This window comes from Ovis canadensis, chromosome 2, assembly GCF_042477335.2.
Source record: "Ovis canadensis isolate MfBH-ARS-UI-01 breed Bighorn chromosome 2, ARS-UI_OviCan_v2, whole genome shotgun sequence".
In the NCBI taxonomy this organism is placed as follows: Eukaryota; Metazoa; Chordata; class Mammalia; order Artiodactyla; family Bovidae; genus Ovis; species Ovis canadensis.
Window position 1 is genome coordinate 59,913,459 of NC_091246.1, and position 26,723 is coordinate 59,940,181.

Here is a 26,723-nt window from a genome sequence, read left to right on the forward strand (position 1 = left end):
AGGTCAAATGATGCTGAGTCATATAAACATTAAAACTGAGATCCAAACCCAGATTTCTTTCTTTTTTAAAAAAACTTATTTATTTTAATTGGAGGCTAACTACTTTACAGTACTGTAGCAGTTTTTGCCACACACTGACATGAATCAGCCACAGGTGTACATCTGTCCCCCCGTCCCAAACCCTCCTCCCTCTTCATCCCATCCCCCTGGGCTGTCCCAGTGCACTGGCTTTGAATGCCATTTCATGCATCAAACTTGGACTGGTCATCTATTTCACATATGGTAATACACATGTTTCAATGCTATTCTCTCAAATCATCCCACCTTCGCCTTCTCCCACAGAGTCCAAAAGTCTGTTCTTTACATCTGTGTCTCTTTTGCTGTCTTGCATAAGGGTCATGCTTACCATCTTTCTAAATTCTATATATATGCATTAATATACTATATTGGTGTTTTTCTTTCTGACTTACTTCACTCTGTATAATAGGTGCCAGTTTCATCCACCTCATTAGAACTGACTCAAATGTGTTCCTTTTTATAGCTGAGTAATATTCCATTGTGTATATGTACCACAACTTTCTTATCCATTCATCTGCCAATGGACATCTAAGTTGCTTCCATATCCTAGCTATTGTAAACAGTGCTGCAACGAACACTGGGGTTCAGTTCTGGTTCTCTTGGTGTATATGCCTAGCAGTGGGATTGCTGAGACATATGGCAGTTATATTTCCAGTTTTTTAAGGCATCTCCACACTGTTCTCCATAATGTAAACCCAGATTTCTTAAGTCATGCTCAGTGATCTGTCCACCATACAACAGTTATCCTAGTGCTCTGTCAGTTATACCATAAAATATAGAGATGGAGAAAAATCCAATAAATATCTAGCTTGACTAAACAGCTTAATTACATTAAAAATATCCTGTGTTCAGCTACTTACTGATAAAGAGTTCCCCTTGACCTATTTTTTTAAGTCAGTGAAGTGAGTTACTCAGTTAATTATTATTTAAAGATTTATATCTAGTTCACACTGATCCAGGAAGATTTCTGTCAAAGACTAAAAGTAAAGGTAAAATCTGAAATGGTAGTTGGGCTTAATTTCTTGCCACAATCCTGAGGAGAAAAACCAAGTTCTAAAATTTTGAAAATGGCTATTCATTTACTTGCCAAATCTAAATTATATATTACATATGTAGTTTCACTATTTTATATCAGTCTGTCCCTCTGTAAAATAATCTCAGACAAACCTGCTTTGAATAGTGTCTTATTACTTCAGACTGTAGTTCAGCTGTTGTATGGAACTGATAATTGAGTTCAAAAAATGCTAGCCTAAAAAGAAAACACAACAAAAAACACATAAAAATGCATATGGGTCTCACTCATGAACATATACTTCATTTCTCAATTCTGTCCTACTGTGGCCTACACAGAAAAAGCTTGATTCACTGAGATAAACAGAAGTTGCTCAAGAATGGCCAAGATTCAATTGCTGCAGGTTTTCCCTGATTAGCTGACAGCTGAAGAATCACCCTAAGTTTGTGTGTGTGTGCTCCGTCATGTCCGACTCCTTGCAACTCCATGGACTATGGCCCACCAGACTCCTCTGTCCATGGGATTGTTCTGGCAAGAATACTAGCAGGTTGCCATTTCCTCCTCCAGAGGATCTTCCCAACCCAGAGATCAAGCCCACACCTCCTCCCTAGGCAGAGGGATTCTTTATCACTGAGCCACAAGGGAGCCCTCACCATCATTTTATTTATAACCTGTTCACAGCATACACCTGGATCCACTAGTTGGGAAGTTTTATGCTAAGGCTACAGTCCATGGGGTCACAAAGAGTCGGACATAACTGAGTGACTAAACTTCCTTTCCTTCATGCTAAGGATAGGACAGCAGCAAGATTAGAAATCTCATCCAGTTTTTCATGTCTGCAAACCTATGTTTTTTTGACTATTTCCTAACTTTTATCTAGATTTACAGTTACCTCTTTGGACTCACTGATTCTCACTACTATTCTTAACAACAGTTCTAGGTGCTATCTGCAAAGGTCATTCTCATCTATAGACTCCAATCAGACTCTGAGTCTCTGATCAGATACTCCAAGAGCTTACAGTATGACTCATTAAAGTATAAATTCTTGACTGTACCATTTAAACAGATTCCTTCATTTCTGCTATCATAGTATTTGTTTTCTCCTAGTTATATATGCTTTAAAGAGTCTTGATACCATAGGACTTAAAGTAACATCTTTAAAAGCACTACACATCACATCTTTGAGTATATACATCTCCTTAGGGATCCTTGCTTAAGTAAAAAAGGTATTATATAACACACAAACTTGCATGGCCTCTTTCTTTTTTCTTTTTTTGACCCTGCCATGTGGCGTATGGAATCTCTGGACCAGGATTCAAACCCTCTCCCTCTACAGTAGGAGCTTGGAGTTTTAACCACTGGACCACCAGGGAAGTCTCTGTCCCTCTGAATTGAGGAAATTATTTAATAGTTACTCTGCTATTTAATAGTTACAGCAATATATTAAATTATATTTAGCCTATGATCTGCAATGTAATTTACATACTTTTTTACTTACAAATTCTTAAAGTAAATATAAACATGGACTTTTTGTCAATATATAGATTTGAATTATAAACATACTTAAAAACTACATCTTGTACATCTGTGAGAGTGGCACCAATACTCTTCAGCAAAAGATTTAAAGAATGAACTGCCATCAGTCCTTCATGCTGTTCTGAATCTTTCGCTTCTTCACCGCCTGAACTCAGTGAAACACTTAAATGCAACTAAAGAGATAAAGAGATAAATATTTAAAGCACTTTCTTCATAATAACTCTTAAAATGCAATCTCATTCTAAATTTACTATACCATACATAAGATTTCAAATAACCTAGATATTAATTTTATTATAATTAATAAGTGGAATGTTAAAGGATTTTAAAATCTAAACAGCGCCTTTAAAAATTTTAAATCCAACAATGTAATGTATATTATTTAGCTCAATCCAATTCTCTGGTAAACCTAGGAAAATATTAATCTTTATAAATTTTTAATAACAGTAACAATCTAGAAGTTGAAGTTGTTGAAAATAACTCAAATATCTCCAAAATTTCTCCAAGTTGAATGTTTCAACTATTAGAATTAAGTTATCATGGTGAAAGAAAGTGAAGTAGCTCAGTCGTGCCTAACTCTTTGCAACCCAATGGGCTGTAGCCTACCAGGCTCTTCTGTACATGGAAGTTTCCAGGCAAGAGTACTGGAATGGGTTGCAATTTCCTTCTGCAGGGGATCTTCCAAAACCATGGGTCAAACCTGGGTCTCCCACATTGCAGACACTTTACCATCTGAGCCACCAGGGAAGCATGGTGAAGCCAGTTAAAGACATTTTTATATTATATGCATATATACGTGTGTGTGTGTGTATACATATATATAGTATATGCAGCGTAAGTCACTCAGTTGTGTCTGACAATATGATCCCATGGACTGTAGCCCACCAGGCTCCTCTTTCCATGGGATTTCTCCGGGCAAGAATACTGGAGTGGATTACCATTCCCTTCTCCGGAGGATCTTCTGGCCCAGGGATCAAACCTCAGTTTCCTGCATTGCAGGCAGATTCTTTAGTCTTTCAGCTACAGAGAAGATCACCACGGTGTATGCAGTTATACAGCAATCTTCTTCAGATATTATGCAACTCATAGAAATTTTATGTTAAGAACTTACTTTTAGTTCCATTCAATCTTAATTTTTAAATCAAGGTTATTTTATAACATTATTTGAAACTTTAATATCATATATAAAAGTTCAAAAATTATCAGTCAACACTTTGATAGTAAATGAACATAATGTTAGGTCAAATGTAAACATATAAACAAATACTATAGATGGCTTCCACATGATAAAAGAGTATAAAAATAAATAAAAATTAAGTGTCATTCCTTTCTAACATATTTGAATGGTGAAGTTGCAGAATTTATATACTATCAAAGAACAGAATTGAAATGCTATATTCCCCAAAACTGATCAATCAATTTGCTATTAACTAGATTACCAAGAATAGTAAAAATGACTTTTATTTTCCCCTTACCTTGATAGGAGATATATGAAAGTATTCAAAGAGACTGACTTGTGATGAATCTACTAGTGAGACTATTTTATATTCTTCTTGGAAAGATTCTATGTCTTTATGAAAAAGCTCAACCTATAAAGGAATATAAAATATTAAAAACTTAAGGAATATATCTGTATAAGTATTAAGCCAATACATTTACAATAGAAAAAACAAAAATGAGATTATGATAGCAATTTTGTTCACAATACTATAAAAAGAATAAAATATTCAAATTTAGCAAAAAGAAGTATAAAATATATACTCAAATGATAAAAACTCTCTTGAAAGAAAATGAAGATCTACATAAATGGAAAACATCCCATGTTCAAGGGTTGGAAGACTTAATACTGTTAAGATGGTACCTCTTCCAAGTTGATCTGTACATATAGTGTAATCACTATCAGAACCCTACTTGACTTCTCTGAAGAAGGCAAGCTGATTCTAAAATTCATATGGAACTGCAAAGGTATCCAAAATAGCCAAAACAATCTTGAAAAAGAATTAAATACCAATATCCATACTTCTCAATTTCAAAATTTACTGGTTAGACTCTTAATTATACCATATATAAAAATTAACTCAATATGAATGAAGCACCTAATTTTAAGAACTTAAAAGTTTAAAATGCTTAGAACACAGGACTAAATCTTTTAACCCTGGATTTGGTAAAGGAGTCTTAGAAATGACACCAAATACATGAGCAAGAAAAGAAAAAATATTTTGGACTTCAGTAACATCAAAAGCTTCTGTGCTTCAAAAGACAAATAGAAAGTAAAACACAACATAAAGAATTAGAGAAAATATTTGCAAATCATATATCAGACATGGATGGGGCTTGCATTCAAAATACATGAAGAACTTTTACAATTCAATTAAAAAACAAACCCATTAAATAACAGGCAAAAAATCTGAACAGACATTTCTCCATTGCAGATATGCAAGTACTCAATTAGGAAATTACCAAATCAAAAGTATTCAACATCATTACTAATTAGATAAATGCAAATCAAAACCATAGAGATATATACTACTTCACACCTACTAGGATAGCTTGAATTAAAAGGACAGACAATTACAAGTAAGTATTAGTGAGATCTGTTGAAATCAGAATCTTCATATATTCTGCTGAAGAGTATGAAATAATGCAGTAACTATGGACAATTGTCTAGAAGTCTTGAAATTATTAAACAGAGCTACCAACTTCCTAGCAATTTCACTCCTAGGTAAATACCCAAGAGAACTGAAAACATGCTGCTGCTGCTAAGTCGCTTCAGTTGTGTCCAACTCTGTGCGACCCCATAGACGGCAGCCCACCAGGCTCCCCCGTCCCTGGGATTCTCCAGGCAAGAACACTGGAGTGGGTTGCCATTTCCTTCTCCAATGCATGAAAGTGAAAAAGGAAAGTGAAGCCGCTTAGTCATGTCCAACTCTTAGCCATCCCATGGACTGCAGCCTACCAAGCTCCTCCCATGGGATTTTCCACGCAAGCGTACTGGAGTGGGTTGCCATTGCCTTCTCCCACTGAAAACATCTGTCCACATAAAAACTTGTACAAAAATACTCACAGCAGCATTATTCATAATAGCCAAACTGTACAAACAACTCTAATGTCTACTAACTGATGAATGGATAAACAAAACGTGGTATATCTATATAGCAGAATATTACTTGACCATAAAAAGGAATCTGATACATGCTACAACATGGATGAACCTCGAAAGCATTATGCTAAATCAAAGGAAACACATCAAAAAACATTATATAGTATATGATTCCATTTATACTAAATATCTATAATAAGAAAATCCATAGACAGAAAGTACATTAGTGTTTGCATAACGCTAAGGCAGTTTTCTTTTGAGGGTGAAGAAAATGTTCTAGAATCAGTGGTGATGGTTGCATAATTCTGAATATACTAAAAACTACTAAACTATACAATTTAATTGGGTAAAATGTATAGTATGTGAACTATAGCTCGATGAACTGTTATTAAAAGGAAAAAAGGTATAATTTCCTTGTCTTTATCTGTGTACAACTGACCCTTGAACAACAGAGATTTGAAGTACAAGGATCTACTTATACATGTTCCCTTCCCCTCACCCTCTACTAAATACTACAGTACTATACAATCCTCAGTTGTGTGACTCCTTGGATCCAGACCCTTGGATACAGAGGAACTATGTATGCACAGGGCCAAATATACATTATACACAGATTTTCAACTGAGAACAGGGTTGGTGCCCATCACCCCCACATTGTTCAAAGGTAAACTGTAGTTTGTTTTATCTTAAAAATTCTTTCTAAAAGAACAGCTGAAAAATAAAACATCTCTTATCCACCTAACAATTGTAATTTTATCATCTTTCTATCAGTTACAAAGAACATATTATATTTATTTTCCTTATCCCTTTTCTCATCAAATATCCTGGTCATATCCAAACTTCTAAATTATCAATCAACGCAAAAGTAACACAGGAAAATAAAATAGGAAGAAATAAGTGATGTAAACATGACTGATTATCCTCTTCCTCTTTTACTGGCTTAAAACTTTTCCTCTTATTTGCTACCTCATCTTCAAAAGGTTAGCTGACTTGCTTCCAACGTCTATAATTTGAGTATATGATTTCCACCAACGTAGAACCATGGTAGCAGAATAAATTTTTTTTAATTTTTAAAAACACGTTAATATATTTAAGAATGTATAATGTTATCATTGTTTTCTAAAGTCCCCCTCTTTCCCTAATTCTTCCAATCAATACTACTATTTTAAGTCTCACCTCTGTTTTTTCAGTGACTTCAGCTGGTGTCATAAGTTCTGATACAGCATAGACAAATCCAAGATCTAATCTGAGATCCATTTCTTGGATTAACACTTTGAAATACCTATAATAGCAAGGTAAAACAAGGTAAAACATTTAAAAATTATTGATTAACTGAATTAACAAAATTATAAAAGAAAAAATATAAGACATATTAAAACATTGAGACTTAGGACTTTCTAGGTGAATGGATTAAAAACATAATGGCAACACTGTTCATAATAGAAACAAATTCAAAATGTGAAAATGCCTACAAAGAGAAAATATATAAGTAAACTGGCACAAAGTAACAGAAGGAGATATGACATACAAGTGATAATAAATAAACTCTAGCTATATACAACAAAATAAATTAATTTTAGTAAAAATTTGAATTAAAAAAGCAAGTCCAAGGCATATATTTACAGTTTGAAAAAATTTAATTAGCACAACACTTGGCAAAGTAAGAAGCATAATGTTTAGCTACACATAAATAAGAAACCAGTATTTTTAAAAGGGAATAAAAACAGTATTTATCTTGGTGATAGGGTGGAGGAAACAAGAAATATGGGAGTGATACATAGATGGATGTTACCGTCAATGTTCTGTTTTTTGAAATGGGTGGTGACTGAATTTGAATATACTATTTTCTTTCTTGTTTATAAAACAGTATGCAGTAATAATAGACAACAGAGAAAATAAAAAAGTAATAAAAACATATAATTTAGAAATGACTTATTAATATCTATGTATAATTCATTTGAAGCCTTCTGACTTCTCAAGATTATGAAATAATTGATTTTTTCTATGACCTTTCTAATTTAACATTTTACACTTAAATCTTTGACTCATCTAAAATTTATTTAGGAGTACAATTAACTCACATATTTAAACAAAACCCTGTGCTTTAAATGCACACAAAATAAACATATTAAGACACTTACTTAATACGTGATATCTGCGAATGTCCTGCAGATCTCATGACAATACTGACATCAGTAAAGGGTTTTGGTGCTGTAAATGTTAACAAATATGATTAATCTAATGATGGTTTAAACAAAAGATAAGCATTTTCTTGTAACTTAATACACATCACAATGGACACTTAAATTATGTATTAAATCATGAGTATGAATTAAAATTACTAATATTTGTAAGATCTACCACAGTCTTAATTTCAGACTGCAGGATTGTTTTTTTTTTAACTATCTGTATTCACTTTTAGGTTAACTGAACCTTTAAATCAGTGATTTTAAACCAGAGGTATACATTAGAATCATCAGGACAACTTTGTGGAAACAGACTTCACGGTCTTATCCCTTTATTCAAAGGTTCTAGTGGCTTTTGAATCAGGAATTTACAAATCTGTAATCTTTTAAAGAAATTAATATCTCTAAAAATTATATATACATTTCTAATCAATCTTTCCTTTAGTATTCACTCAGTTTTATTGAAGTTAGTTGAGTACTTTCTGGTCTTTTTTCAAGCCATGGAATTTTCCAATGATCCTATAGAAACTGAAGTTGAGAATGGTTTAACTTCATACTTTTATAGTAAAATAAATCAAACAGCTAATACAACCATTTTTATGGCAATTTAAAAATAAAAACAAACCTGAATCCAAGGTGACGGACTTGGGCGGTTTAATGGGATAAAACACAAATGGAAATATAGCACCATGTATTTGGTTTTGGATCTAAGAAATAAACAGGTCAGTATATTAATATGTTAATTACAGAATATGACTAGAACAACAAAATTTAAGAAGGAGAGGGCATCAAACACTCTAGTCCAACAAACTACAGACAAAACAGACCATGGGAATACATTTATTGTATTTTCTTATTTCTTTAGAATATGATTTGAATATGTTTTCAAACTTACCTGTATTCTATAAATTTGAATTCTAAACGACGACTGATGTGCAGATGTGCTATATTCTACTTTTAATGCTGGAAGATAATTTCTTCTTATAGCTATTACATGTGGCTGCAGAATTTTCATGTTAGTAGCACCAGGTGTGAAGCGAACCTGAAAAATATGCCCACCGCCCCCAACAAAAAAAAAACACAGAATTTCTCTTTATTAACTGACTAAAGTTAGAAATCTGTACCAAAAAACTTTGATGATAATATTAATTTAAATAGTAGGCTAAATATTTGATAAGGTTTTGATTGAGATCTTTATATTCCATATACATACAACTCACAAATATTCATATAATATTCACAAAATATTCATATACTCCTGGTAACTTGATTTTATCACCTTTTATATAACTATAATTTTTTTACTTTATTTCTCTAACTTTTACTTCACTAAAATTCATCAAAAAATAAAGCAATATAAGAAAAATAACTTCAAAAATAAAGCAAAATAACTTAGATCATCAGCACTTAACGAAGTCTGAATCTTAAGACAGAGAACTATTCCTTTAAAAGTCTATATAAAGTATGTATAATAAGATTCATTGTTTTGTAAGCAAACTTGTCTTTCCTTAAAAATGAACTCGTGGTTCATCTAATCATAACAGATAGTAATTAAAACTTCATATCAGTACTTAAAAATATTACCAGAATGTTAGTGTCCAACTCAATAACCTTATCTTCTGACGGTGAAGATTCAGCATATTCCTTAAATTCCTTCTCTAACTTCTCAGTGTGCTTTACACTCATTGGCTTCCATCTTGCCTTCTTCTTGGGCTTTGTCTCCCAAACCACATCAGAACTTATATATGAAAGCAAAAATCATGGTACTAATTTATAAACAGTTTCATCTTAACTGGTTTATTACATGAATTACAAAACCGTCAGTGAATTTTTGCAATATCTCTAGTTGTAAGCAAACACATTGTAAGTTTAAAAACATGAATTCATTCAACCAATACTTATTAAACTCTTATTCAGGCACTACTGTAGGTGGCAGCAATATTCTTACGGAAAGTTTCTGCCATTTTGGAACCTTCTTTTACCTGAGGAGAGACAGACTGACACTAAACAGTAAATTAGTATATTTTAATAAATTAGGAGGTAAAAATGGCTTTTGAAAGAAGCAGCAGCAGATAGGTTAAGGAGGATCTGGAGTACTGGGATATGCAAAGTGGAGGGGGTTGCAGTATCAAAATAGAATGGTCAGTGGAGGTGTCATTAAGAAGGTGAGATTTCAACAGTCTTAAAGAACATGGGGTAGCTATCCAGTGGACATTTCCGGTAGAGAGACAAGCTAGAGCAAAGACCCCAAGGCAGAGCATGCCATAGCACAGGAAGAGCAAGGGGGCCTGGCATGCCTGGAATACATTAAGAGTAGAAGACGAAGTAAGATCGATAATGAGAGGCAAAACAATGTAAAGCCTTGAGGATGTGGTAAAGACTGAGTTTTATTCTGAGATGAGAACCCACTGAATGATTGTGAGAAGATAATCAGCAATATGATCTGACTTAAGGTTTAAGAATAAACTGTGTGATGGGATGGGAAGCAAAGAAAAAAAAATAAAGGATGAAGACTAGGACAGGAAAACTTGTTAGAAACGTAATGCAGTAAGCCAGGAGAAAAATGGTGATGGTTCTGCCTAGGGTGGTAAGACTGAACCATTACAAAGTGGTCAGATTCTATGTGTGTTTTGAAGCAAGATCCAAAACAATATTTTCAGATGGATTAGAGGGGGTAAGGTTAAATAAATTAGGGGTAAGATAAAGAAATCAAAGATGATTCCAAAGATTTTGACATGAGCAACTAGAAGAATGTAGTTGTTATTAACTCCAGTGGGAAAGCAGGTTTTGATAGAAAGAGGAGGGAGTTTGGTTTTACATACTATAAAGCTTAAGAAGTCTCTTAGATACCTAAGCAGAGATATTATGTAAGCAACTGGACAGACAAGTCTGTCCAGAACTCAGAACAAAAATCTAGCTGAAGATACACTTCAAGAAGTTTTCTGCACATATACGGTATTTGAAATCATAAAACTGAAACAGAGAAGAGAAGCGGACTCAGGTCGGAGAGCCTCAAGATACCCAATATTAAGCAGTTGAGAAAATGACAAGGCACCAAGAAGTAAGACTAAGAATGCTGGAACAGAAAGAAAAACCAAGGCAGTGAGTTATCCTGAAAGTAAAGTCAAAGAAACTGGGTCAAGGAGGGATTTGTGTAGAATGCTAGAATGTTACAAACTTAAGCAACATGAAGACTGGTAATTGTACAATGCACCTGGCAAAACATAGGTCTCTGGTGAGCTTATCAAGACCGGCTTTATGGTACACTGAAAGCAAAAGCCTGTTCAGAACAGTTAAAGAAAAAATGGGTAAAAAAAAGAACTGGAGAGAGTGAAAATATTGTTTGAAATAGATAACACTTCTAATGAGTTCAGCTATAAAGTAAAGCAAAGAAATGTGCAGTAGGTAGCAGAGAAAGTAGGTTCAAGATAATTTTTTTTAGTTGAAAGATATTAAACTTATTGGGACAATTCAATAGGGAGCCAAAAATTATTGAAGTAGGACAGAGAAAGAAAAGGATTGCTAGGTCAGTGTCTCAAGAGGCAAGAGTGAATGAGATATAGTGCAAAAGAAGAAAAATATGTTTAAATAGGAGCACATACAATATATCTATGATAAGTGGGAAGTGTGTTGCTGAAATATATAGGTAAAAAATACTGGTGCATAGGAAGCTGAGATGTTGGGAGTGGGTCTTTGGAAGTTCCTTTTTGACTGTGTCAGTTTACTTGGTGAAATAAGACTCATGGCACTGAACTGAGAGACAATGGGATTTAAAAAGAGCCAAAATGTGAAATGGACTTCCCTTGTGGCTCAGCTGGTAAAGAATCCCCCTGCAATGCGGGAGACCTGGGTTAGAGCCCTAGGTTGGGAAGATCCCCTGAAGAAGGGAAAGGCTACCAACTCCATTATTCTGGCCTGGAGAATTCCATAAACTGTATAGTCCATGGGATCGCAAACAGTCTGGCTCAGTGATAAACAATCTGCTTGCCAATGCTGGAGACTTTAAGATGTGGGTTCAATCCTTGGGTTGGGAAGATCCTTGGGGAAGAAATGGCAACCTGTTGCAGTATTCTTGCCTGGAAAATTCCATGGATAGAGGAACCTGGCAAGCTACAGTCCATGGGGTCTCAAAGAGTCTGACAGGACACATGCATGCCAAGTGTGAAATAGTAATCTAGGAGAGAGTGAATGGAACAAATCTTATTTACTAAAAAAACCACTGAAAGACTTAAACACAGAATTTAAAAATCTACCCACATTCTAGGGACTTCCCCGGTGGTCCAGTAGTTAAGACTCCATGCTTTCACTGCAGGGGATGTAGGTTTGATCTTTGGTCAGGTAATTAAGATCCTGCATGCCATGCCACATAGCAAAAACAAACACACACAAAGGTGGGAGAAGAGGCTCCTGAACAGCTTCCAGTTTCCACACCTCAAAAACAAAACCTATCCACATTCTAAAATCACTTTACCCATTCTGTTTAAGTATGTAAATTATTTAATTTTACTCATTCTAAAATTTCTTGTTCTCTTTCTTCTAAAATTTATGTTTTCTTAATAAACAGAAAGATAGAAATCATATATCAATTCCCTTTGCATTCACAACATTTAGTATAGGAGATAGCACATTAGGTTTCACAGGCTTAAAATCTGTTGTCTATTTGAACTTTCTATTTCAGCAATAAAATATTTTTTTGAGAACAATAAAAATTTCTAAGAAAACAGTTTTAACATGCTTATTTATTGATTTGGCTGCACTGCTTGGCACACAGGTTCTTAGTTCTCTGACCAGGGATCGAATCTGTGCCCCTCCAATGGAAGCGCTGAATACTAACCACTAGACCGCCCAGGAATTTCCTTTACTATGCCTTTTTAAATGGCATAGTTACCATTCAAGAAGTCAGGGACATTTCTAGACAAATTTACATATAAAAACAAATTCAAATCTGTATCATAAACCTTTATGTATCTGAGCGTTTAATTCAAGGGATTAAAACATGATCCTTATTATACAAACTGGAATCTAGCAGCAGTCTCAAATTAGGCAGTACTGTGAGAGTTGGACTGTGAAGAAAGCTGAGCGCTGAAGAATTGATGCTTTTAAACTGTGGTGTTGGAGAAGACTCTTGAGAGTCCCTTGGACTGCAAGGAGATCCAACCAGTCCATTCTAGAGGAGATCAGTTCTGGGTGTTCTTTGGAAGGAATGATGCTAAAGCTGAAACTCCAGTACTTTGGCCACTTCATGTGAAGAGTTGACTCATTGGAAAAGACTGTGATTCTGGGAGGGATTGGGGGCAGGAGGAGAAGGGGACGACCGAGGATGAGATGGCTGGATGGCATCACCGACTCGATGGATGTGAGTTTGAGTGAACTCTGGGAGATGGTGATGGACAGGGAGGCCTGGTGTGCTGCGATTCACAGGGTCGCAAAGAGTCGGACACGACTGAGCGACTGAACTGAACTGACTGAACTGATAAAAATACTAATTTCAAGTAGTTACATACAGAAACATTAAGTGCATAAAGGAAAGAAAAGAGTTTTACTGGTGATGACTTATGTGGGAAATGGTAAATACAATATTACCTTATTAGATCTTAAAGTGCCAAAATCAAAGTAGAAAGTGATTAGAAAGTAAGATATATAGTGTGGGGGATACAGTTAATAATAACGAATAATTTTTGTATGGTCATAGGTGGTAATTAGACTTACTGTGATCACTGTAATAAACACAAATACTGAGTCTCTATGTTATGTAACAGGAACTAACACAGCATAGCAGATCAAACACACTTTAAAATTAACAAACTCATAGAAAAAGGTGGTAATGAACAATTAAACATTTCCTTGTGACATGTTAAAGAAAGAAAATATACTTTTAATAAGTTGAATAATTCTAATTTTCAGAGAGTTGGGAAAATAACATGATGAGAGATTTATACATCTGATTTTTGGTATATCTTTACCTTGAAAGGCAAAAAAAAGTATCAAAGCACTTTTAAATTAGCATTACCTTAGATTAGTATCACTGAATAGTCAAAACAAAATTTAAACTAATTCATTTTAGACTTTACAATCACCATTCTTAATGATTAAGAACTTACACTTAAATGTATCCAAATTCTAATACAGCTAACCTTGTAATGCCAATATAGGCTACTTCTTGCTTTGTATAATTGTTGACAAGAGAAATCCCAACATCTTGTAAAGCCAGCACAATTTCTTGCTCTGCTAACTCTGCTTTCTCACTTTCATATGTCACTTTAAATACTCTTGGATCTTCAGTGAATAAAATTATGCGTTGTAAGCCTTCAAAAAATGAAACTAAATAAATGGTCTTTTTTCCCAAATTTATAGGTGTCATCATATCCTGAAATAAAATCATCAAAAAAATAAGAAAATTAGGGTTTGGTCCCAACCAGCATGAAATCTACATTCCACGTTTGAAAAATGAGAGTAGTAATGGTACCTCCTTTATAGGAATAAAATAAATTAACAATTGTGTAACATTTGGAAATTTACATAATTCACATTAGTTAATGAAAGTTTCTGCCACAATCATTATGAAGTCAGGAAGACAGGTAAACTTTTAATATCATAGTAAAATCTAATTAGTCTTCCTTTGTAGGCTAATTAGTAACACAGAATTTATCTTCTCTGCCTTATTACAACACTAATCAATGTGTTATGCATTAAAAGTTGTTTAGTCAGAAACTTCTATTCCTTTTCAGAGGTGAACTAAATAAAAGAATATTTGACACCCCAGTTGCATGCTCTACAAAGCACAAATACTACAGGGTTAATACTACAGAAAGACTTTATGTATAAGCATTGTGCTGATATCAGGGTCTTGAATTTAAAATAATTAACTTCTAATAGTTAACTAGGAATTAATGGCTGACAGTTAAGTGAACATTCTGATTAAACAAGGTATTATAATATACAGTACACATTCATGTTATAATCCACTAAAATTAAAAGTAAGTTACTATAGTTGTGTTACTTATAACATTCTCTAAAATACAATACATAATACTAAAACTACATTAAGATGTAAATAAGCTAATTTCTAAGTAATTCTAAAATATTTCTAATATGTTATAATGGATTACAGGTTTATCTTTGCAAACTTCAACTATCATTGTGATATAAGTATGCAAAAGTACTTATTGAAGCTGAGGCTCCAGTAATTTGGCCACCTGATGCAAAGAGCTGACTCATTTGAAAAGACCCTGATCCTGGGGAAGATTGAAGGCAGGAGAAGAGAACAGAGGATGAGATGGCTGGATGGCATCTCCAACTCGATGGACGTGAGTTTGAGTAAACTCCAGGAGTTGGTGATGCACAGGGAGGCCTGGCATGCTGTAATCCATGGGGTCACAAAGAGTCGGACACGACTGATTGACTGAACTGCACTTAACTGATACAAAGGTACTAATCGACAGGTTAAATAGCTTATTATTTTTATTTTTATATTAAAATGAATTCTTTTTTTTAAATAAATCTAATAATCATGAATTTAAAAAATAAAGTTAGGCCAATCATGGGCAACTCTCTCAAATACATTTGAACAACACTGGACTTCAAAAGAGCAACACTGGGAAGACAATGGAAAAGCACAATCGATATTCTAAGAGAAAACAACTTGAAACTCAGAACTCCTTACTCAGCAAAAGTATTCCTCAGGGAAGAAAAGTACAAGAAATAAGATGCTTGAGACAAACGATAACTACTAAATATCACCATCAACAGAAATTCACTTGAGCAAATTCTACGGGAGGAATTAAATACCAGCAAGAGTAAAGTGATCCAAGATGAATGTATGAAGTAAGAAAGGAATGTTATGCAAATAAAATGTGAGAGAAAACATTTTACAAAATTCAGTATTCAGGAATAATAATAAATTTTGGCAAAGACTACATGAGAAGTTCTTTAACCTCTTATCAAACTTCCCAAACACACTCCAAACTTCAGCAAAGATCATACTTAAAGGTAAATGTTGATGTCATATAACTTGAGACCAGAAATAAGGCAAAAATATATGTAAACATCAGTTTTATTAAACAGGACATAGAGATGCAAGCCAGTCCGGTAAGGCAAAAAGAAATTAAAGATGAAAGGACTGAAAAGGAGAAAACAAAACTCTCATTATTTTTAAGTGTCATGATTGCACATGTGGAAAAATAAAAAACAAATAAGATTAATAAGAGAATTCAGTGAATTTTCTGGATTAAAAAAAAATCAATACACAAAATGCCATTACACTCCCATATGCTAACAAGCTTAATTTTAAAAAGATATCATGGGTGTCTGTTCTGACAACTGATGACTAGGTGGTCTGAGACAAATCCTCTTGCTAACAGCAAAAAGTTGGACAACATCTAAAAAGGAAAAATATGTGTCTGAAAAGACAGAAAAGCTTCCAAGATAGCATGAATTAATGGTGCCAAGATCTGAGAGAGACAGAAAGCCAATAAAAGTGAACTTTGTGGGACTTCCCTGGTGGTCCAATGGCTAAGACTCTGTTCGCAATGCAGGGGGCTCAGGTTGGATCCAGGGTCTGGGAACTAGATCCCACATGCCGGAACTAAGAGTTCACAGGCCGTAACTAAAGATCCCTCATGCCACAACTAAAACTCAGTGTCGTCAAATAAATAAAACCAAGAAACAAAACAAAAAAAAGTAACACAACAGACAAAGTGGTCTTTGTATTCAGAGTTCACAACTGTCAGTTCAAAAAGTAGAAGCAAATACTGAGAAGTTAGGGAACACCATACGGAGTCTCAAATTATCTTTAAAATTTTTCATATACTATGTTCAGCACAGAGTCAAAAATAAACATGCAAACAGAATGGATTTTAGTGAAAACCAAGAAAAGAGAAAATTTTAAAATATCCAGAAGAAATCTAGGTATTGGAACTATCAGAGTCTTTAGAGTAGTTATGATCAGAACATTCAAGAAATTATGTAACAAGATAGAGAATTTTGGAAGAAAAACTTTTATAATAGAAACCTTAGAACTGATATTTCAATAACTAAAATTAAGAACTCAACAGATGATTTTAAAAGGAGATTAGACACAGTGTTAGGACCAAACTGAAGCCAGGACAGGCTCTAAGGGGCAGGCTAGGCCTGAGGTTTAGTCTCTAGGAAAGCTGAGGCACTGGGAACTCCCACAGGCAGTGTAGCTTGACCAATCAGAAAAAAATCCCTATAGCCCCCCGCCCACGCCAGACCGGAGCCAATCCGGATAGGGATGCGAGGTTTAAAAGTCCCGCGGGCGTGTGAGAGCGCATACGGTTTAACCAATCAGCTATGCTGTTACAGGAACAAAGAACCGTCTGTATAAAAGTAGATGTGATTCAGAGCTCGGGGCTCTCGTCAAGACTCCACTGTGCTGGATGAGACTTGAGCCCTAGCTTGAGCTAGCAATAAACCCCTTTATGCTTTTGCGTTGTTGTGGATGTCTTATTCTCTCAGTTTTGGGGACTCAGACACTGGACATAACAACAGTAAGAGAAGTACAGTGAAAAACAAGTCAGAAGGAAATATTCATACTGAAGGAAGGAGAGAAAAGGATTAAACAGCACATGAAAGTCATGAGAGACAGCACAGAACATGTCTCTTAGAACAACACATAGAAGTCGTAAGAGACATGATGAGAAGTCTAACATTCATGCAACGGTGAATTCCGAAGAGGAAGAGGAAAGAGGAGCCGAAACTGAAATGTGATATCTGGCAGAAATACTTCACTAAAAACAGAGCAAAATAAAGACATTTTCAGACAAATGAAACTAATCTGCTATAGATTCTGATAAGTGGAATACTGCCTGCCATATCAGTAAACAAAGGAGGTCACAGTCAACAACAATTACAGTCGAAGTCTAGGATGAGCTGGTGAGCCCGGAGGGAACTCAGAATATAAAAACACAGGATACTAGTCCCAGATAGCTGAGGTGAATATCAAAAGAATGAGTTCAGTGAGCCCAGACTCTTGTACCTTCCCATACACAGAAAAGTGCTAAATGCCTTATCTTGACTTATCTGCTTTTCTTAAATTAACAATAATCTTTTGATGTTCAGACTACCTGTCCTTTGTTGCAATACTCTTATATATCTTGGCTCCCTCAACACTGCCTTGCCTCTTCAGAGTAATTCTCTCAGGGCTGAAGTCCTAAAAATTCCTGCCAAATAAAACATAACTCTCAACACTTTTAGGTTTTGAATAATGTTTTGGTCAACAACTCTTGCCTGGAAAATCCCATGGACAGAGGAGCCTGGCAGGATACAGTCCATGGCGTCTCAGAAGAGTCAGACACAACTTAGCGACTAAACAACAACAATAATCCTCTCAGTTAGGCAGTTGCAAATTGTGGCCTATAACAGTTTTATAAGTCTCAATATTTAAGCCTAAAAAAATACTGTGGTGGGCACTGCAACATTATATACTAATAAGAATCAGCTTAAAAAAAGACAATTCTAAATTTATATCTACCTAATCACATAGTTGCAAGGAGATCCAACCAGTCCATCCTAAAGGAAATCAGTCCTAAATGTTCATTGGAAGGACTGATGTTGAAGCTGAAACTCCAGTCCTTTGGCCACCTGATGCAAAGAGCTGACTCATTTGAAAAGACCCTGATGCTTGGAAAGATTGAAGGCAGGAGGAGAAGGGGACGACAGATGATGAGATGGTTGGATGGCATCACCGACTCAATGGAAATGAGTTTGAGTAAACTCTGTAAGTTGGTGATGCACAGGGAGGCCTGGTGTGCTGCAATCCATGGGGTCGCAAAGAGTTGGACACGACTGAGTGACTGAACTGAACTGAATCACAGTTTCAAAATGTAAGAGCCCAAATTAAAAAAACCAAAAAGGTATGCATTAGATCTATGATTTCAGACACCATTCTCACGCAACAGAACAAGCACAAACAAAAAACAAGATAGAAGATCTAAACAGCTCAACAAAACTTGAACAAATTGACATATATGTATGTCAATATGTATGTCATATATGTATGCCAACTGCAGAATATGTATTTTTTTCAAATACACATATTTACAAAAATTGATTACAAGCCCACAAAGTCGATTTCAATAAATTTCAATGAACTGATTCAGAGTATGTTCTCTGGTCACAGTGGAATTAAGTTAGAAATAAATAAACAGAAAATACTTTCGATAAGTTATTACCTAAGTAACCATGAAGCCAAAACATAAAAATAAATCACAATGAAATTCAGAAAATATTTTGAACTAAAAAATAATTAATATACAGCCAAATTTGTGAGACAGAATTACTACTGTTTTTGGAAGAAGTTTGTGACTTTAAGTGACTTCAAATAAAAAGTGAAGAAAATCTAAAAAGCAATGATCTAGGTATCTGCTGTGAACTCATTTGTGCTGCTCCCCTCTCCCCATTCATATGTTACAGTCTCAGCCACCAATATGACTATATGGTGGAGGTAATGACATCATGGTTAAATGACATCATGAGGGAGGAGAAGGGTATAAATGGGGCTCTGATCCACCAGTATTCCTTTCCTTATAAGAAACACCAGAGAGCTCATCCCCTCTCTCTTTACCCTGTGAAGACATAGCAAGAAGGCTGTCATCTGCAAGCCAGGAAGCATCCTCATGAAGTTCACCAGAATTTGACTATGCTGGCATTCTGATCTCAGGCTTCCCGCCTCCAGTATCACTAGAAATGAATCTCCACTGTTTAAGGCATCCAGGCTAAGGTATTTTGTTATAGCATCCTGAGCAGATTAATACAATTATCTATCTCAAGAGTTTAAAAGAAAATTACCAAATTAAAACAGAAGAAAGGTGAAAGAATATAATATAGATTAGGCAAAAATAGGTGAAAATGAAAACAAATGTATAAAAGAGATCACCAAAGGGCAAATTGATGGTTTTCTGACAGACAAAACTAAACTGAAACTAATTAAACTATTAAAATCTCAGCAAAACTTAGGGCAAAAAGGAATGAAGGCACAAATATTCTACACTAGGAATGGAATAAAAAGAAGAATCATCACTATAAATCTTAAAAAGATAAAAATATGGATATGATAAAAACATTTATATCAATATATTAGAAAACTGAGATGAGATAAATGCATTCTTAGAAAAACTCTTATCAAAACCACACAAATAAAAGTAGAAAACTGAACTGCCCTATGAACAAAAAGTAGCATTCATAATTTTAAGACTTTCTTACAAAGACTATTACAGGTAAGATGACTAGGTTTCACTTGTGAACTCTATAGCAAACATTCCAAACATTCTACAAAGCATACCAGTCTAACATGAACTCTTTCAGAAAACAGAAAAATTGTAGATAATTCCCAACATGTATTAGAAGTCAGAATGACCTTAATATTAAAATCTGGTAAGATTATTACAAGACAAGACAGTGACAGGCCAACTTCTTTCATGAATACAAGCAAAAGTCTTGAACAAAACATTAGCAAGTCAATTCCAAAAGTACAAGGCTGGCCTAATATTTGAAATAACAATCAAGTAAGACAAAGCCCCAAAAGCATATAATCATCTCAAAAGATAAAAAACAAAAGACATAAAAATTAATAAATGTTCAGTACTCATTCATTTACTCATTTGATAAGAAAAAATAACTAGTGGCAAGAAAAAAGACACTGGAATAGGGAACAAATATAGATAAATTTTGAAAGACAATAAAAGTTTAATAAAACAATTTCTGAAAGTCATTTAATATGTTACTGGAGAATGTTTATACCTAACTTTATTATAAAAAACAACAGTCTGCCATTCAGAGATAAATCCATATGTTAACAGATTCCTAAATGTCCTTCACAGAAGCAACACTGACTTAGATGACCTTTAATGCAATAATATATTTGTATCTGTTTATAAATTGAATGCTGAAAGTTATCTAAGTTTACCCTTTATAATATAATAGAAGCAAATAAGAAAGTAGAAAAAATAAGACTGCTTCCAGTTTTAAACATTTTTGGTTAAGTTAAAGCTTGAATATTGCTATAAAAATCTTCAGCAGAGTTTAAGAAGTGTAAACACAAAAAGGCCTCAAAACTAGTAAGGCTGAAAAAAAATAATAAAATCCTGCTAAGAACACCATAATAACCCAGTACATACATCCTTTTGTGTTACTTCACCGTGGCTTTTTCCACATTCCCACTTCAGCTTTCTAGAGCCCACGGGATCCGCCCATGTATAAAATACTGCTTTTCCAGGAGGGAGGGAATCTTCTATTTCACTGAGGGAACTGACATAAATAGGAAAAAAATACAGTAAATTAAGTGCAAGTATACAAATATATTAAGAATCTAAAATAATACTTCATTAATTCTGAGTTCATTAATTAAGATTTATGATAGTTCTGAGTAAAGTAGACTGAAATTGTTCCTTATACAATAAAAAAGTGGTTTTCTGAGAAAATAATGAGAATATTTCAAGGGATATGTTTGCCCTAGTTAGGAGGTAAGTCTCTCAGGTTGGGTTTCCCTGGTGGCTCAGAGGTAAGGAATCCACCTGCCAATGCAGGAGACATGGGTCCCTGTCTGGGAAGATCCCAGATGCCACAGAGCAGCTAACTCCATGAGCTATGACTACTGAGCCTGTGCTCTGGAGCTGGGGAACCACAACTACTGAGTCCTCGCACCACAAGAACTGTGAAGCCTAGAGCCTATGCTCCACAAGAAGGGAAGCCACCACAATGAGAAGCCCAAACACTTCAAGGAAGAGTAGCTCAAGCTTGCTGCAACTGGTGAAAGACTGCACAAAGCAACGAAGGCCTTGCACTGTCAACAATTAATTTAAAAAATATCTCCAGGTTTCTGACTACTCTGTCAACTTTAAATACTAATTAATTATGAAAGAAAATTATTTCAATTACTTTACCTTATCTGTACCAAATCTAAGAGAATTTAACTGGTAATACTTTCCTAAGAATTGCTTTTACTGTGTCAAAATTCAGTTCAATTATTTTTAAAAACCATAAGACACAGGATATAAATCTAAGAAACTCAATCAACTCACAAAACAATTCACCAAAAGAAAATGGAGAAGTTACAAACCAAAAAAATAATACAATATAACTTTTCTGAGCTGAAAAAGCTGACTCTGCAGATTAGACTTCATTGGGTATCAGCCTAAATGAATGGAAACAATATCATCCAACACAGAATGTAGGACTTTGGAAAATCTCAAATTTTAAGAAAATAGAGGGAAATCGGCCTATCCCTAAATCTGATCTAGGGAAATCACAGTTACCCTGAGAAATAAAAATAAGACTTTTTCACTCTGTTCTGTAATATTGAATGCCAGAAAACAATGCAGCAATGCCTACACAAATTTGAGGCAAGAGTTATGACTTAAAATTGTATGGCAAATTGTTAATTTCCAAAAGTAAGACATTTTGAAATAAGCAATAGCATAACATATTACCACACACCCTTACTTTTTTCAACCAAGCTAGAGAGGAGTCAAAATAAAATTTTAAGAACTGTGGTACAAAAACATTAAACTAAACCAGTCAAATAAATTAACTCGTTAATATTGTGAAAGTTGCTCAGTCGTATCCAATTCTTTGCGACCCCATGGACTATAGAGTCCATGGAGAATACTGGAGTAGGTAGCCTTTCCCGTCTCCAGGGGATAGTCCCAATCCAGGGATCAAACACAGGTCTTCTGCACTGCAGGCAGAATCTTAACCAGCTGAGCCACCAGGGAAATCCAAGAATACTGGAGTGGGTAGCCTATCCCTTCTCCAGCATAGCTTCCTGACCCAGGAATAGAACTAGGGTCTCCTAATTGCAGATGGATTCTTTACCAGCTGAGCTACCAGGGAAATCCAATTATAAATCAATCCAAATATCTTCAATAACATAGTTTTGAAAAATTAACCATATATTACTCTGGCTCAAAAATCCCAAATTATATTCATAAGAAACTGAATTTGGAAAGAAAAATTGAAGGAAATGAAAAAGTACTCTATATTTTTCATAGAAAATTAGTGGATACTGTTTCACTCTCAAAATTTTACATGCATCAAAATCTTCAAGAACACAAAAAGTAACCATATGCAAGAGAAATAAAATTATATTTTCCAAATCATCATTAGACGAAAATAATCTATATGACAAAAAAGTATGGCAAGGAATCATAATTAGTCTTTAAAAGGGTTACAAACAGGATAAAAATTTTTACTAAAAGAGATTTTTAACATATAAAATAGAAACAAATTCTCAACAATAGAGGAACATTTAATTATAGTGCACCTAAATGATGGAATATCATGCATTCATTTAAAATTGTGTTTCTGAAGCAAATTTACATGCTTGCAATAGCTGTTAAAAACAAGAGATTCAGAAATATAAACAGAGAGCAACAGTAAAAAAAGAACTGAATCAAAATGTCAACATTTTTGGTATCAAAGATTATGCTTTTCACAGTTTTTCTACAGAATATAAAAAAAATAAACGGACATCTAGTGATACTATTTTTATATGTAGGACAGAGTATTAAAAAGCAGATATCATTTTGCTGACAAAGGTTCATATAGTGAAAGATATGGTTTTTCTGGTAGTCAGGTATGGATGTGAGAGCTGGACCATAAAGAAGGCTGAGCCCTGAAGAACTGATGCTTTTGAACTGCAGTGTCAGAGAAGACTCTTGAGAGTCCCTTGGACAGCAACGAGAGCAAACCAGTCAATCCTAAAAGAAATCAACCCTGAATATTCATTGGAAGGACTGATGCTGAAACTGAAGCTCCAATACTTTGGCCACCTGCTGCGAAGAGTTGACTCATAGGAAAAGACCCTAATGCTGGGAAAGACTGAGGGAAGGAGGAAAAGGGAGTGACAGAAGATGGGATGGCTGGATGGCATCATCGACTCAATGGACGTAAGTTTGAGTAAACTCTGGGATATAGTGAAGGACAGGGAAGCCTGGCATGCTACAGTCAGTCCATGGGGTCCCAAAGAGTCGGACATGACTGAGAGATTCAACAACAACAGTAACAAAAATCACACTAACAACAACAAAAAAGCCAAGGGAAGGGAAGGCAGAGGAAACAAAAGTTCTATATTCCTTCCTTTCCTATGAAAGAATAGCAAATGTAACAGTGTTGTTCAGATAAATTAGGTTGAATATATTTACAAATGCTTTAAGTCTATTTCATTCACTGCAGAACATTCTTTATGAAAAAATTAACCTCAAATTGACCTCAGGGAATTCAAAGAAAATAAAAAGCAACCAGAATCCTCAGAATATTAACTATGTACAAGTAGTAACTTCACAAGAAAATGACAATACAATGTGACAAACGCTTTAATATATGTGTGCAAAGATGCAATGGAAAACTGGATATACAGACTAAGGAGGTGATGGAAAGGACTGCGTGGAAATGAAGCTTTTCTAGCAGAAAGGAGCAACTGGAATGGTAATAACACATGGAAGAGCCCAGAGCATTCAGGAAACAAACACTTCAGTTGGACTTAAGGTCAGGGTAAGAGACAACAGAAAGAGAAACGTTTAGAAGAGTAGTATACAAACATTTTAAAAGAATGGAAAGTCACTACAGAACTTTAAACAAGACAGAGACATGATTACATGAGTGTTTTCGTTTATTTTTTAAAATTTCATTCTTTTGGTATTTATTTTGTGTGTGTGCGCGCATGTGCACGCGTTCATTCACGCAGTCATGTCTGACTCTTTGCAACCCTATGGACTGCAGCCCCCCAGTCTGTCCATGGAATTTTCTAAGCAAGAATACTGGAGTGGGTTGGAATTTCCTACTCCAGGGGATATTCTGGACCCAGGGATTGAATCACATCTCTTGCACTGGCAGGCAGATTCTTAACCACTGAGTCACCTGGGATGCCCCTATTTAGTATTTTTAGAAACCTACCTCTGGAGGATTTAGTAGAGATAAGACTAGAGTATCAGACTTAAAATCTACTCAAGAAATAAATGTTGGAGAGAGTAGCTATCGGAAAAGACAAAAGAGAGTAGACAAGAAGAGAAATTTTTTTTTTTTTAAATAAGAGTTTAACTGGATGGCATGGTGAAGCAGGAGAAATCTAGAATCACAAGGGTGAATGACAGTGTCATTTACTGGGATAAGGATATGGAGGACAAAGAGATTTTGCAGTTCAAAAGATGAAGTCAGCTTTGAATCACGTTAGCTTCTTATGTAATACAGTATTTAGGAAAAGGTGGTAGCATGAAACTCAATAGAAGGCTACACTGGAGTAAAGATTTGGGGATCTGGATTCAATCCTCTTTTAAACCAAAATTCTATGCTCTCGATTTAAGAAGTTCTTCAAATAACTGGGCTTCCCTTGTGGCTCAGCTGGTAAAGAATCCACCTGCAATGCAGAAGATCTGGGTTCAATCCCTCAGTTGGGAAGATCCCCTGAAGAAGGGAACAGCTACCCACTCCAGTATTCTGGCCTGAAGAATTCCATGGACTGTATAGTCAATGGGGTTGCAAAGAGTCAGACACAACTGAGCAACTTTAACCTCACTTCACTTCTTTAAATAATTATAAATCTAAATCCCATGTTCATTCTTGCACATTGTTAATTTTATAAACTCCCTTTATGACTAATTTTGCAGTTTCAGAATTTCTACACAGGATCACATTTTAGTTTCTCTTACATCCCTTACTTTTATAATTGCAACAATGCAGGAGGTAAAAATTTTAAACATTTCATATCTGAAATGGACTATAAATAAGAGTGCAAAGTCAAGCCCAAAGAAAGGACTAATAAAGTCTCTTGTTCAACATTAGCCAGGCTCAACCAGATGTCAGAGAATTAAGCTATGATGCCCTATATTATCGGAGAAGGCCAAGGCAACCCACTCCAGTACTCTTGCTTGGAAAATCCCATGGACGGAGGAGCCTCGTAGGCTGCAGTCCATGAGGTCGCTAAGAGTCGGACACGACTGAGTGACTTCACTTTCACTTTTCACTTTCATGCATCGGAGAAGGAAATGGCAACCCACTCCAGTGTTCTTGCCTGGAGAATCCCAGGGATGGGGGAGCCTGGTGGGCTGCCATCTATGGAGTCGCACAGAGTCAGACATGACTGAAGCAACAGCAGCAGCAGCCCTATATTATCCACAGTATATAAAGAATCAACTTGGCTCCTATGTATCTTAGAATGTTACCAGTTATGTAATATGTTTGAGAGAATTGAGAAAATAAGTCATTCAAATCATTTTCTGGAGGTCTTAATTTTGTGAAAATTCGAGAAAGGGTAGCTGAAGTAAATGAACTGAAGGGCAAATAAGTGAAAGCCATTTCTACTTGCTTTTGACAGTTTTGATCAAACAATTTACTATTTTTTTAATATGGATAATCATAGAAAACAAGCTCTCCTCTCTCTCAACATATTCCACAAATGAGAGAACTGATGGGCAAGGAGGAGTTCCAGGTATATGCTAGATCAACCTGGGGTTCTCACTCAATCAACGCCTATTTTATTTTAGTCAGTGATTAGAATTGTACAGTTAGCAGGGGGAAAAAAAGCAGAAATGCACTGATAAACATGGGCCCACTGGTAAGTGACATGAAAACAAACTAAAAAAATAGACAAAATAAATTCAAGACAACCTGGGACCCATAGAGGAAAAGGTTATGTAAACTGTAGTGGTACTAGGAGGATATGATATCACATTATATTGAAACAAATGATGTTATGAGTAACCCTGAAATAAATATATAAACATGGTCTTTAGCAAAGCTTAAAAACGTAGTGGTACTTTCCCATATGCCTCAGCAAGAAAAATGTTATCTACTGTTT

General features: G+C 35.0%; 1 protein-coding gene across 3 annotated transcripts in view; it reads right to left on the bottom strand.

The window, feature by feature from the left end:
• Positions 1-26,723, bottom strand: part of VPS13A (vacuolar protein sorting 13 homolog A) — a 272,036-nt gene that overhangs the window by 43,407 nt on the left and 201,906 nt on the right. For all 3 annotated transcript variants that reach the window (XM_069576302.1, XM_069576303.1, XM_069576304.1), the window contains exons 53-62: positions 21,049-21,178; positions 14,047-14,279; positions 9,497-9,650; positions 8,808-8,954; positions 8,538-8,619; positions 7,868-7,937; positions 6,903-7,008; positions 4,102-4,215; positions 2,654-2,799; positions 1,246-1,327 (exon numbers count right to left, since the gene is read on the bottom strand). In XM_069576302.1, coding sequence (XP_069432403.1) covers positions 1,246-1,327; positions 2,654-2,799; positions 4,102-4,215; positions 6,903-7,008; positions 7,868-7,937; positions 8,538-8,619; positions 8,808-8,954; positions 9,497-9,650; positions 14,047-14,279; positions 21,049-21,178 — 1,264 coding nt within the window. The remainder of the gene's footprint in view (positions 1-1,245; positions 1,328-2,653; positions 2,800-4,101; positions 4,216-6,902; positions 7,009-7,867; positions 7,938-8,537; positions 8,620-8,807; positions 8,955-9,496; positions 9,651-14,046; positions 14,280-21,048; positions 21,179-26,723) is intronic.